Raw genomic sequence first — 12594 nt, forward strand, 5'->3', positions numbered from 1 at the left:
GTGTCCTCCACGACTTCCTGTCCAGTGCCTGGACAGAGAACGGCCAACATTCAAAGAGTGACACGTTTGTTTGCTCCTAAAAAAACTTTATTGAAACATGTGACTCAATCAAATTCACACTGAGTGGTTATCAAAACTGAGACTTTATATAAAACATCATCAGGGTTTTATGGGCTCTTCCTCTCCTCGTGGTCACACACAGGTGTCTAACACTAACCTCCACTCCTTGCTCACCAAATAGAACGATGTGAGCACTTGATGGGGCGGAGTCTCTATAGACCAGACTTAACGAGGATCGATTGACCATTTCAGTCGTCCATCAGAGTCTCTCGCATTCAAAGCCAGAACTGGTCTCAGAGGGGCGGGGCATGTTGATGTAGAACACCTCCTTGTTGACGGGTGGCGGCGTGGATGGTGGACTCACTGCTCCCGAGTCCGCGGTCGGGGCCTCATGGGGATGGTTCACTAACGAGTACTTCTTTTCAGGCCGGCTCAGAGGAACTTTGAATCTGGCTCCGCCTCCTGTGGCAAGGCGACCGTCAACCTTGGGTTTGAAACGCTTCAGCTTGACGGTGTCTTTGGCGTCACGCGTGCACGGCAGCAGGACCGCCACATCTTTGCGGAATTTGGAGCTGAGACCAAAGTAGATGAGTGGGTTGTAGAAACTGGCAGATTTGGCAAAGAGGCGGGTGAAGATGCTGGTGAGGTTGGGCACGTGGAAACCCCAGGCGGACCACATGGACACCACGGCGTACGGTGACCAGGCCAGGATGAAGGCCGTGCAGATCACTATGGAAACCTGCAGAGACAGAGAAAGTGATCAAACCTTCCGAACGGCACTCCGGTGGGCAGGAGAGGACAGCAACAAACACTCACGACGGTCACGTCTCTCTCGATCTTCCGCTGGCGGTCGGTCAGGTCTCCCTCAGCTGACAGCGCGTTGCCTCGCTTCACCGTGTTGATGATGGAAATGTAGCAGAACAGCATGACGAGCACGGGGACGAAGAAGCAGCACACAAAGATGGAGACGATGTAGGACTTGTAGACGCTCGAGTAGTTTGCCTTGGCCCAGTCAATCTCACAGGTCCCGTAGCCGCGATCTGCACAGATGACAGACACTGTCACTACAGGAAGGACTTCCACTGCTCACTTCCTGTTCCATAAGGGCGCTTTTCAGCTCGTCCAGAGTGAATGAGGTTCTGTGGAGAAGCAGACACCTGACGGACCAATCAGGACACGGCAGCAGGACACTGGTGTTTTATGGTCCCTGCTTTATCTGAGCCTCATTCACTCCAACACACCGCCCTGGGGAGACCTGCAGCCACTTCCTGTACTGTGAGGGGGTCACGGGTCAGAGGTCAGGTCATTCTTGCCTGTGTAGCTGCCCCAGCCGAGCAGCGGCGCCCCTGACCAGAATCCAGCTGAGATCCAGATGAGCAACAGGCACACGAACACACTGGTCCTGGTGATGTAATGCGCTGAAACACACACACTCACTCAGGTAACATGGTAATAACAAATTAATAGTATGATGCTGAACACCTGATGGGCGGAGCTCTGACCTCGGCTTGGGTGGCATCCTTTGATGTAGCGTGTGATGCTGATCACGGTCAGCGTGTAGATGCTGCTCAGACCGAACACCAGCGTGAAGAACCCGTCCACCTGCGGGAGAACACGTCACAGATGAGCCCTTCACGTCCCACCACAGACTAAGCCTGAGGTGGGACGTCAGTACCTGGCAGGTCCAGATGGAGGAGATGAGGTAGCCGCTATCCTGGAAGACGTTGAAGATCTCGATGATTCCTCTGGAGTATCCGAACACGGAAATGCTGGCGTCTGAGACGGCGAGGTTAAAGGTTAGGTAGTCGGTGGGCAGCAGTGAGGCTCTCTGCCTGTAGAGGACGAAGAGGACGATGCTGTTCCCGAACCAGGACATCCATCCTGGAAACACACAGGTGCATACAGGTACTTCAGTATGTACAGTAAGTACGCAGTGTACACAGAGTACTACACAGGAGCAGCTGAGGGTAATCCAGCGGGTCACTACTAAGAACTTAAAGTGCAGCTGATGTCCTGCAGACAGGTGAGAGTGACACCTGCTCTGTTACCTACAGTCAGAGAGGCTCATCAAAGCTGCTGCAGCGTGTGAGAGCAGCTGCTGTGCCCACAGCATCATCAGAGTATTGATCGCTGATCACTGACAGACTGAAGCCAAATAACATCACACAGATTCTAAAAGGACACAACCATGACACAGCACGTGTGTGTGTGTGTATATATGTGTGTGTGTGTGTGAGAGAGAGAGTCTGTTTGTGTGTGTGAGTCTGTGTGTGTGTGTGTGTGTGCGCGCTCACCCAGCAGCAGTAGGTAGACTCCTATGATGGTCTCCCCCTGGTCGGTCAGGGGGGGATCTCGCCCCCCTCCCAGGATGAAGCTGTGGTTCCTCCAGGGGGGGCTGCCGGCTGCAGCGCCGCTGAGTGACATGTTGCGTGTGGTGTGGCGTGTAAATGGCGTGTGTTCTGCGAGTACTGCAGGACTCTGCAGCTAATCTGAGGTGAGATTAGAGGCTGATCCTGGTTCAGCACTTGTGACTCCAAAGCAGCACCCAGCAGGCCCCAGCTCACTGATTGGCTGAAGGAGTGATGATGTAATAAACTCGTTAAAGGATTCAGACTGATCTCTGCTGATGTATTCATCTGACTTCAGTCTGGAAAGTAACGTTTAGTGTACTGTGAAGTACTCCTTTGAGGTACTTTTACTTTAATACTGAGAAATCTGGACTCTGCATGAAAACAGTCATTTCATCACAGGTGACGGGGGTGGAGCCATGTACAGTCTGATGAAATCTGATGGTTTTTATTTCAATTTCTCTTTTCATTTTGTTCTTTTTAATATTTTATTATTTCCCGAGTTTGTGTTTTTTCCTTATAGCTTTTCATTTGACTGCTCCAGAACATCATTCAGATTTAATGTTGCTGAGGTCACGGTTTGACCCCACAGTCAAAGGTCAAATTTCAGATGGTTTGGCTTGCTCATCTCTCTCCTTCTCTGGGCTGGAATTTTATGCATTTGAGTCTGAATACAAACTTATTTTATCTGTTGTTAGTGATGACCCAGAATGAGCGCCATCATGAGGATCTGAGCGGTCTGACGAGGCGTCGCAGGTTTTCCGGATGTTTGGTTTCGGTTGCTGAGCATGCTCTTCCAGTGTTTCCTGACGTTGAGCAGGTCATTCCTCCATGTTCCTCGTGTCATATATAAAAACAGGTGTAATGCTGCGACACCACACTCGAATCTAATCTATGAAATCTTTTCACCTTTTTATTTGTGTTATTGATTATTGTGATATTGGCACAGCTGGGCTTCCATAGACGTTCTCTGTATCTCCACGTGCTTGCAGCTGTTCAGGCTGGAGGTGTGCAGGAAGCAGAATGACCATATAAGGAGAGGCGGGGCCATAAAAGGAAACGCGTTCTTTATATGGAGAAAAGGTGTCCCGGTCGTACGGCCCTGAAATGCGTATCACTGCGCACAAGCTTCGGTAAGTTCGCACCTGTCCGCACCAGACCGTAAAGACTCCCTACCCCGACACTTCCAGTGAGCGGTGTGACGGTTCCGAGGCGCGGGGAGGCTCCAGTTGCTGTGAAGTGCTGGACTACCTGTCAGAGCGGACGGATATCTGCGGAAGCTGCCTGTCATTTCCTTATGTGGAGCGGAGTGATCCGTGGGGGGCCGGGCCTCGCTGCTCTGTGAAAACAACTTCACAACTTTTTCTAATTTCTGATCGATCCGGATCGATTTCCTTCGGAAAGTGTGCCCGGCGGCTCCACGTCACGGCCCGCGGGCTCCCGGAACTTCCTAACGGACTCACGGATCGACCTGTCGCTGAAGAGCCGCTGAGCGCTTAGCCTAGCACCGTTAGCCACGCAGCTAGCGGTGCGGTTAGCCGACCCCGGCCCGGCGCGGAGCTCCGAGCCCCGCCGAGGCTCGCTCCGGCGCACCTGGAGGATCTATCTTCCGGGCCTGGTTGGAGGGACGCTGATAAGGATGCTGGCGGGCAGCGGGGCCGAGATGGGCTCCAGAACCTTACCTGGACGCGTGAGCAGCACAGACACGGCCGGACCGGAACCGGACACGGTCCGTGAGACTGGCGGGGGGGCGCCGGACGACCGGGACTACAGCGCCGAGGGGGCGTTCAGCGGCTCCGACCAGGACTCGGACTCCGCGGAGGACGATGACATGGGGGGCCCGGGTGGGGACCGGAGGGGCGTGAAGCGGGAGAGGAGCGAGCGGGAGGTCGGGCATCAGGCGGCGCAGAGCTCCGGAGGCCTCAGCGGGGCGTACAGTGGCCTGAGGCCCGGGGCGGCGGGGGTGAAGCCCGGCAAGAAGACCCGAGGCAGGGTGAAGATCAAGATGGAGTTCATAGACAACAAGCTGCGTAGGTACACCACCTTCAGCAAGAGGAAGACCGGCATCATGAAGAAGGTGAGAGGCAGCAGGGGTCAGAGGTCAGCTGTGGGTTTAGTCTGACATTGAGACAAAACGTGAAAATTTCAATCTAAGCTTCTAAAATCCAAAAGTATATGAAAGCTTCACCTGCCACAGAGCACAGGTGTATCATCACCGTTCTCACCTGCAGAGCTTCACCTGGAGGCTCAGGAGCAGGTGGAGGCTAAAAAGGGTGACGTTGTACCAGCTCAGGTCTGCAGGTGTGTCTGAGCGTTCAGTAAGGTTCTTTAGGAGCATCTCGCCTGTTTCACCTGTAGACAGGTGAGGTTTGACTGGAGCCAGCAGGGTAGCAGGTAGAAACTTTCCATCAGTGATGATTTTGCTCTCGGAAACAGAGCTCAGAAAGTACAATCAGTCAGTAAAAACCAAAGTAGAATACAGTAGAGCTCAGCGAGTAAAACTCAGTAAACACAGATGAACCAGTGTCTCTGCTTTCAGCTCAATTTACCTGACAGGTGAGGTTAGTGGTACAGCATCAGTCAGCTGTTCACTCCAGGAACTGCACCATGTCTGCAGGTGTGTTTAGACTGATGGCGTGTTCACCTGTTGTACCTGCCCCCCCCCCAGGCATACGAGCTGTCCACGCTCACAGGTACGCAGGTGTTGCTGCTTGTTGCCAGCGAAACGGGCCACGTGTACACCTTCGCCACAAGGAAGCTGCAGCCGATGATCACGTCAGAGACGGGGAAGGCTCTGATCCAGACCTGCCTGAACTCGCCAGACTCGCCGCCGCGCTCCGACCCCTCCTCCGACCAGAGGATGAGCGCCACGGGCTTCGAGGAGACTGATCTCAGCTACCAGGTGTCAGAAGCTGACGGCTGCTCCGAGGCTGCCAAGGTAGCGTCCAGGTGCTGTTACTTAAATGTCGGGATCAGCGCTTTTAGCCCCGCCCCTTAAATACAGATATCGTGTCTCTGCAGGATCTGATCAAACCGGCCTTCAGCCTGGCCGGCTCCTCCTCCTCCTCCTCCACATCCTGCTCCTCTTCATCCTCAGCGTCCCTGCAGGTGCAGACCAGCGCCCCCTCCTGGCAGCCGCCGTCCTCGACCGCCAACGGGACGCTGCTGAAGACATCAGCTGGGGTCGTGCTTCCTGGAGGCTTTACCTTGATGTCAGGTAGGTGGGCGGAGTCAACTGCTGACACAAGGCTTGTGTTTGTGCTGTCTCTTACCTGACAGGTAAAAGTAAATATTTAAATGGTCACCTGAGCACCTGCTGGTCTTTCACCTGTCCACATACTTTTGGCTTTCCTGCTGCTGCTATTCAGCTAATCTGTCTCTGGCCTCACCCCCTCACCTGTCGGCAGGTGGCTCGCTACCTCCGGGCGCACACACCATACCCCTCAGCCAGCTGCAGGGCCAGTCTTTGGCCATCCAGGGCCCCGTGGCTCCAGGCCCCACCCCCACGCTGCACGCTCCACCCACACAGTCAGCCACGCTGCTGCGGCTTCCTGCCACCGTGTCGCTGTCAGGTCAGCACACTACTACGCTCCTGTCAATCAGTGCGTTTTCCTTAGCTTGCCTGCCAACAGGTGAATGTTAGCTCCGCCCTCTTTGTGTCATCAGGACCCGGAGTCTCCCAGCAGCTGCAGACAATCCAAGTACAGACCAGCAGCCAGCAGGCAACCGCCAATCAGAGCAGCTCTGACATGCAGAGCCCTGCCTCCTCCACAGGTATGAACACAAAAACACGTTCCATAACGGGTTAACATAGCCCCGCCTACCTGACCATCTTCCTCTCTTTGCAGCGAGTCTTCCCGTCTCCATCGTCTCCTCCCCTTCCTCCTCCTCTTCCTCGGTAGCAGGTCACATGATGTACCCGGGCAGTCACACGGTGATGTATGCCGCACCGACGCCCTCGCTGGGCGACGGCAGCCTCACCGTCCTCAACACCTTCCCTCCAGCAGGCCACGCCCAGTCACATGACCCAGGTGACCGACTGTTAAGATTTCTCCTTAAATGAAAACGTGATGGCGTTTTCAGAAAAACCGCAAACTCTCTTCTCTTCTTTCAGCCGCTGTGCCGCAGGTCTTCCTCACCTCCCTCCCTCCAGTCGCCACTCAGATCCCAGTTTCTGCAGTCCAGCTGCACCCGGTACCATCACACGCTAACTGCACGACAACAACACACGACAAGTTCACGCACATCCCTGCAGGCGGCCGTTAACATCGAGTCAAGTCAGTTTTATTTGTAAAGCACGATTAAAAGACATCGAGTGTCGGCAGTGTGCTGAGCAGAGAGACAATGTAACCAAACACGAGATAAACGAGGTCGAAAGATTACAAAACATTTATATACACACGTATGTGAATGTGTTTGTAAACATGGCTGCGCTCACTGCAGTGACACTTTGTTTGTTTGTTTAGATGGTCATCAGTCAACAGAGCAGCAACAACCTGACCGAGCTGCAGGTCGTCAGTCTGGACGTCCACCAATCAAAAGATGACTGAGATGAACTCAGATGATTTGTTTCCTTCTTTGTGGTGGCGGTTTGATGGACTTCCTGTTTACGTGTTTGTGTTGATCATGTAAACAAAAACAAGATTGTGACATCATCAGTTGGTACTTCCTGGAACGCTGATCCGTCGCTGATGTCCAGGTGAATGTAGTGATGATGTCACTCTGCCAGGCGTCTTTCATTTGAGATGAAGAGCAGAAAGTGCCAAAAGTGTGTGGACGCTCGTTTGCCTGGCGGTGTCGCTGCAGTGACACATGGACAGCAGGAACACCAGGAGCATCACTTCCTGTATGGACCTTTCAAAGTAAAACCTGGATGTGTATTCTCTGAACGTTCATCTTTGATTTGCAGAAATGTGAAAATGATTTCAGTTGTTATTAAAATGTTTCATGTGAACGTCTGAGGATTAATAATCATTTCGTTCTATGGCGAGCTGACCCTCCAACAGACACGACCGATACGACACACGAAGAAGAAGCGATGACGGGCGGGCTGAGAGTGAGAGCAGCGAAGAAACTGCTCAAATTTTTTTTTTTACACAAAAACCAATCACATTCACCCATCAGCGGTGAAAGGATGAGGTCACATGGGGGGCGGGGTGGACATTGAAGTTCCTGAAAGAAGCGATGTGGGAGTTCTTACCACAAGCGCATCCAGGATGCTGCCAGTATTCGTAAGCTAGTCTGAATTTAGCAGTGATTGGTGGACGGCCGTCAGCTGACCTGAAACCTGCACAATAATGCGAGTTCAGCAAAGCCAGGATTGTCTTATCCCGACATCATCAGTCAGGAGCAGCGGCCTGAACTATCAAGGATCCAGCTACCCTCCACTCTGAACCACAAAGGTGCTTCCCTTCTCACCAGGGTAAGTCGCCATGGGAACCCATGATGTGAACAGGTTAGGTTCAATGATGAGACATCAACAGGGACATCAGCAGTGCTCTCACTGCCTACTGAGCAATCAGATGTCCAAAAATTAGCGCTGACCTTCCTGAAAGATCTCTGTGGGGAGAGCAGGAAGGCCTGAGGTCTGTTTCCCTGCTGAGCAGCATCGATTATAACACAGCTTTATTGGCAGCACACAGATTTGCAGCAGGGTTATTGTTCTATGCACATTAACATCTGATCCTGCTGCACAGACTGAGCCCAGGTTTGACTTCAGCAGTGAGTCTGCAGCTCAAGTGTTTCCTCACGCTCGTCTCCAGCAGCTCAGACTGCACCTTCATGCTGATCTCTTTCACACTCCTGCACACACACCTGAATACCTGTTCAGTCACTTGGAGATATGGAAGAGAGTTTTGATGCCTTCTCACTGAAGGCATCAAAACTGTGAGCACATATGGAATTATGTAGTAAACAAAGGAGTCAAAATAACTCGGGTCAGGTGACTGTGTAGGCCTGGTGCACTCCATCACTCTCCTTGGTCAAACAGCCCTGACACAGCCTGGAGGTGTGTTTGGGCTCATTGTCCTGGTGAAAAACAAATGACGGGATGGCATGTCGCTGCAGGATGCCCCGTCCCCATCACACCACCACCTCCATGCTTCACAGTGGGAACCATGCATGTAGAGACCATCGTTCACCTTTTCTGCGTCAGACACGGCAGGTGGAACCAAAGATCTCAGATCTGGACTCATCAGACCAAAGCACAGATTCCCACTGGTCTCATGTCCACTCCTTGTGTTTCTTGGCCCAAACAAATATCTTCTGCTTGTTGCTTTCCCTTAGTCGTGGTTTCTCAGCAGCTGTTTGACCATAAAGACCTGATTCACACAGTCTCCTCTGAACATGTAGAGATGTGTCTGCTACTGGAGCTCTGTGTGGCATCTATCTGGGCTCTAATCTGAGCTGCTGTTAACTTGTGATTTCTGAGGCTGGTGACTCTGATGAATGTATCCTCAGCAGCAGAGGGGACTCCTTCCTTTCCTGGGCCGTCCTCATGTGAGCCAGTTTCATCGTAGTCTTGATGGTTTCTGTGTCTGCACTTGGACACGTTCAAAGTTTTAGCAGTTTTCCAGACTCACTGACCTTCAGTTCTTAAAGTAATGATGGACTGTTGTTTCTCTTTACTTAGATGATTCTTATATGAATTCAAACAGTTGTCAAATAGAGCTGTCAGCTGTGCACCAACCTGACTGCTGCACAACACAAGTGATGGGCCCATTAAGAAAGTAAGAAACTCCACCAATGAACTCTGACAGGCACACCTGTGAGGTGAAACCATTTCAGGTGACGACATTATGAAGCTCACTGAGAGAAGGCCGAGGGTTTGCAGCGCTGTCAACAAAGTAAAGGGTGGAAGCTAAAATATGAACATATTTATCTACTTTTTCTTTGGTGCATAATTCCATATATGTTGCTTCACATAGTTGATGTCTTCAGTATATCAACACTGTAGAAAGTAGTAAAAATAAAGACACACCATTAAATGAGAAGGTGTGTGCGTGTGTGTTTGTGTTTGTGCTTAATGGATACTTCAGGCAGCAGAAACCAAAGGAGGAAGAAGAGAAAAGGACCCATGATGGAAGGACGTCACTGTCCACTTTTAAAACCCTTTTTGATCCTTTGGCTTTGGGCCTCACTGAGACTTAGTTTGTCTTGTAATTAAATTGGTTATCAATTAACTAATATTTTACTTTTTTCTTTTTTTAGCTTTTATTTATATCTTATGTAATTTGATTATTTAGTTCCAGTGTACAGCCCTTTGTGTCAGCTGTGGTTGTTTTAAAGTGCTTTCTAAACAAAGATGATGATCATACATGAAGCGAGCAGCGTTCATTTATCCTGTGACATTACTTTCAGTTATGGAGATATAAACATAAATTCCACCTGCAAGCACGCTTCTCCCACAGAGGGCAGGGCGCATACTTGTGACATCATGAAACATCAACTTAGGCTGTCTTAAAGAGACACCACACAACTACGACTGTTACAAACGCCATAACCAAGTGGCCGGTGTAGCATACGGGAACATCTGTGCCGAGTATGGCCTGGAAGTGCCGAGGTCAAACTGGGACACGCCCCCCATGGTGGTGGAGACTGACCGAGCTGAGATCCTGTGGGACGTCAGGATACAGACGGACCAAGCGGACGCAGTCACGCTGTCTGTGACCACAGACGTCTGCAGCACATTGCATCCAAAAAGCTTCAACTCGGTTTGTTTGAGTTGGTTTAAATTAGAAAAACTACGCTGGAAATGTTGCTTTTCAGCGGTGGAATGTAACTAAGTACATTTACTCTAAACTGTACTTGGGTGGGTTACAACTCACAGGTAGCTGCTTTACTCGAGCTGTTGGATTCTCCTTCATGCCTCTGTTGTTGCTGCACTATATTTCATATTTCACTTCATTATCTGATAGTTTATGTTATTGTTGTGGTCACCAGCAAGTTCAGCGTCATTGATTCTCAAACCCACGCCCACTCCCACTGTGCTGAAGGGAAGCTGGCACAGTGTTAAAGACTCACTTACATTTGGATCCACCACAGTCAGTCAGGCAGTGATACCAGGACGGGAAACAAACCCTCTATAAAATATTAACACACCAGCTTCTGTGTCTGAATGCAGAACAAACGTGTTGTGATGTAACTACGAGACAAAGCTAGTTTCAGAAATCTGAGACTTTGTTTCATTGTGATCATATTTGACATATAATGAAATAACATGAGCTACAGTGGTGGCAGTATCAGCACAGCAGTGTCCAGTATGTTGGCTGGTTTTAACTGCAGTACAGGAAGTGTTGTTAATTATTTTATTTTTGAATCATCCAGTGTTCATAACAAGTGTTGTACTGAACGTTCAAGGATGATAAAACATAACGTGATTATCTGGGGCCGGGTCACGGGGGCAGCAGCCTCAGCAGAGGAGCCCAGACCCCGCTCTCCCCGCCCACCTCCTCCAGCTTGTCCAGGGGAACACAAAGGCGTTCCCAGGCCAGCGTGTCCTGGGTCTGCCCCGGGGCCTCCTCCCCGTGGGACATGCCTGAACACCTCACCCAGGAGGGGTTTAATTTGTATGTCAGCCAAATTAAAAATAGTAAGTTACCATGAATTGTTTTTTAATTTAGAACTTTGTAGACCTTTGTTAATGTCAATGGAAAAACATTTAGTGTTGCTCACTCAGAAAAGTCCAGTTCTTAGTACTCAGTGAACACTCTGTCCTAACTTAGTCACCTTAAGTACGTTTTTGGTTTTTCGAGGCAACAATGAGATAATTCGGTGTGGAGGATGGAACCCAGCCGAGACTGCTGTGAACCCCCCCCACCAAACCACACACACCCCCCCCACTGTGACGGTACCTTTTCCCTCCTACTTGAGTAAAGAAGTTGAATCAGTACTTTAACTTTTACTGTAGTATTTTCAGCACTAGTCCGTGTACTTCTACTGCAGTAGAAGAAGTACAGAACATCTGTACTTTTGCCTCCTGTGATGCAGGCAGGTGGGAAACGTCGGCCAATTTAGCAGTTGTAGTTCTTTTAATAAAGCTGCTTCAGTGTGACCTCACAAACAAATAAACTTTATTTAAACATCCAGATTATCTCGTGTCTTTCCTGATATCGCTCCATATTGTGACAGATGCCAAACTGCTGAAGCCTCACTGATCCACATGTAGTGGTCTTGTCCCAGTCTCCTTCAGTTCTGGACAGAGGTTTTTCATACCCTGTCCAGGATTCTCAGAGTGACGCTGGCCCCCGACCCTCGTCTTGCTCTGTTTGGCATCAGTGGGAATGAGGTGCCTCTAAAAGACAGGAGCTATCATTCACCCCCTCCCACTCACACACACAGTGGTTGTATGACCTCATGTCGTGTCATGCGGGGTTGTTTCCTTGATGCATTTCCAAATCTATAAGAATTTTTCAAGTGCATGAGTGTGTGCACTTCCCTCATGTCAGGTGTGGAAATACAGTGTACAGTGACCTGGGTGGGAATGAATGGGATTATTTTGCAGGGACTTTGTTATCTGGGGAAGCACTTTGTTTTTACACATATATATGTGTGTGTGTATTTTTTTTCTTTATTTTTCTTTTTCCTTTTCCCCCTAAATTTTACGGCCTTAAGTGTACGGACTAATGAGCCCAAATGTACAAACCATCCTTCTCTTCTCCTTTTGTTTATATGTATAAAGAAAAAACTCTTAATAAAAAACATTGTTTAAAAGAAATTCATTTAAACAACAGAGTAACAAAGTTTCTAAAGGGGTGAAAATCATCGGAGTATTTGGTGATTTTATACAACAGCAGCGTCAGTCCTCAGCTCCTTCCTGTCACCTGGCTGCACAGGTGACCGCTTTCATATTAGATTACCAGATTAACTGTCAGTTTACACTTTTGTGGTTTGTTTATGTTTGATTACATCATCACCTGCAGGCTGCCCAGTGTAGCGGCTGACGTGATGACATCACACCTGTCAGTGTGTCTCAGGGGCCAGTTTAAATCCTTCAAAAACAGAAGAGCGATACAGAAACATTTACATTTGCTCAGGTTTTATGAAACATATCGTTAGTTTCATTTCTGACAGCATCTTATCAGAATTTGTACGTTTTTACCAAAACGTGTTATTTGGTTTTACTGACTTTAGTGAGAAAGACTCTCATGCTTTTCCCTCATTAATCAAATTCCACATCCATAAATGT

General features: G+C 49.7%; 2 protein-coding genes across 4 annotated transcripts; one reads left to right on the plus strand and one right to left on the minus strand.

Moving 5' to 3' along the window:
• Positions 1-71: 71 nt before the first annotated feature.
• On the minus strand, positions 72-3325 carry opn6a (opsin 6, group member a). The gene is made up of 6 exons (XM_031736295.2): positions 2355-3325; positions 1736-1941; positions 1563-1662; positions 1374-1478; positions 877-1100; positions 72-799 (listed from the first exon to the last, which is right to left on the minus strand). Exons 1-6 carry the CDS (start codon positions 2482-2484, stop codon positions 320-322), a joined length of 1245 nt encoding a protein of 414 aa, XP_031592155.1. The 5' UTR covers positions 2485-3325; the 3' UTR covers positions 72-319.
• Positions 3326-3703: 378 nt separating this feature from the next.
• LOC116317661 (serum response factor-like) lies at positions 3704-7366 on the plus strand. 3 transcript variants are annotated; one of them, XM_031736509.2, is made up of 8 exons: positions 3707-4485; positions 5077-5346; positions 5430-5625; positions 5816-5980; positions 6075-6182; positions 6257-6439; positions 6523-6685; positions 6875-7366. In XM_031736509.2, exons 1-7 carry the CDS (start codon positions 4048-4050, stop codon positions 6672-6674), a joined length of 1512 nt encoding a protein of 503 aa, XP_031592369.1. In that variant the 5' UTR covers positions 3707-4047; the 3' UTR covers positions 6675-6685; positions 6875-7366. The 3 variants fall into 3 exon arrangements, with proteins under 3 accessions (XP_031592376.1, XP_031592369.1, XP_031592360.1); XM_031736500.2 differs by having other exon boundaries at positions 3709-4485; positions 6523-6602; XM_031736516.2 differs by lacking the exon at positions 5816-5980 and having other exon boundaries at positions 3704-4485; positions 6523-6602; positions 6875-6958.
• Positions 7367-12594: the final 5228 nt, after the last annotated feature.

The sequence above is a fragment of the Oreochromis aureus genome, linkage group 6 (assembly GCF_013358895.1).
Source record: "Oreochromis aureus strain Israel breed Guangdong linkage group 6, ZZ_aureus, whole genome shotgun sequence".
Classification (NCBI taxonomy): domain Eukaryota; kingdom Metazoa; phylum Chordata; class Actinopteri; order Cichliformes; family Cichlidae; genus Oreochromis; species Oreochromis aureus.

Coding starts and splice junctions, on each gene's coding strand:
- LOC116317661 (XM_031736500.2), top strand. CDS start 4,048: ATGCTGGCGGGCAGCGGGGCCGAGATGGGCTCCAGAACCTTACCTGGA. Junction 6,440..6,522: donor CGCCCAGTCACATGACCCAG/GTGACCGACTGT, acceptor CTCTTCTTTCAG/CCGCTGTGCCGCAGGTCTTC. Junction 6,603..6,874: donor CTGCAGTCCAGCTGCACCCG/GTACCATCACAC, acceptor TTGTTTGTTTAG/ATGGTCATCAGTCAACAGAG.
- opn6a (XM_031736295.2), bottom strand. CDS start 2,484: ATGTCACTCAGCGGCGCTGCAGCCGGCAGCCCCCCCTGGAGGAACCAC. Junction 1,942..2,354: donor AGTCTACCTACTGCTGCTGG/GTGAGCGCGCAC, acceptor GTGTGTTTCCAG/GATGGATGTCCTGGTTCGGG. Junction 1,479..1,562: donor AGGATGCCACCCAAGCCGAG/GTCAGAGCTCCG, acceptor TGTGTGTTTCAG/CGCATTACATCACCAGGACC.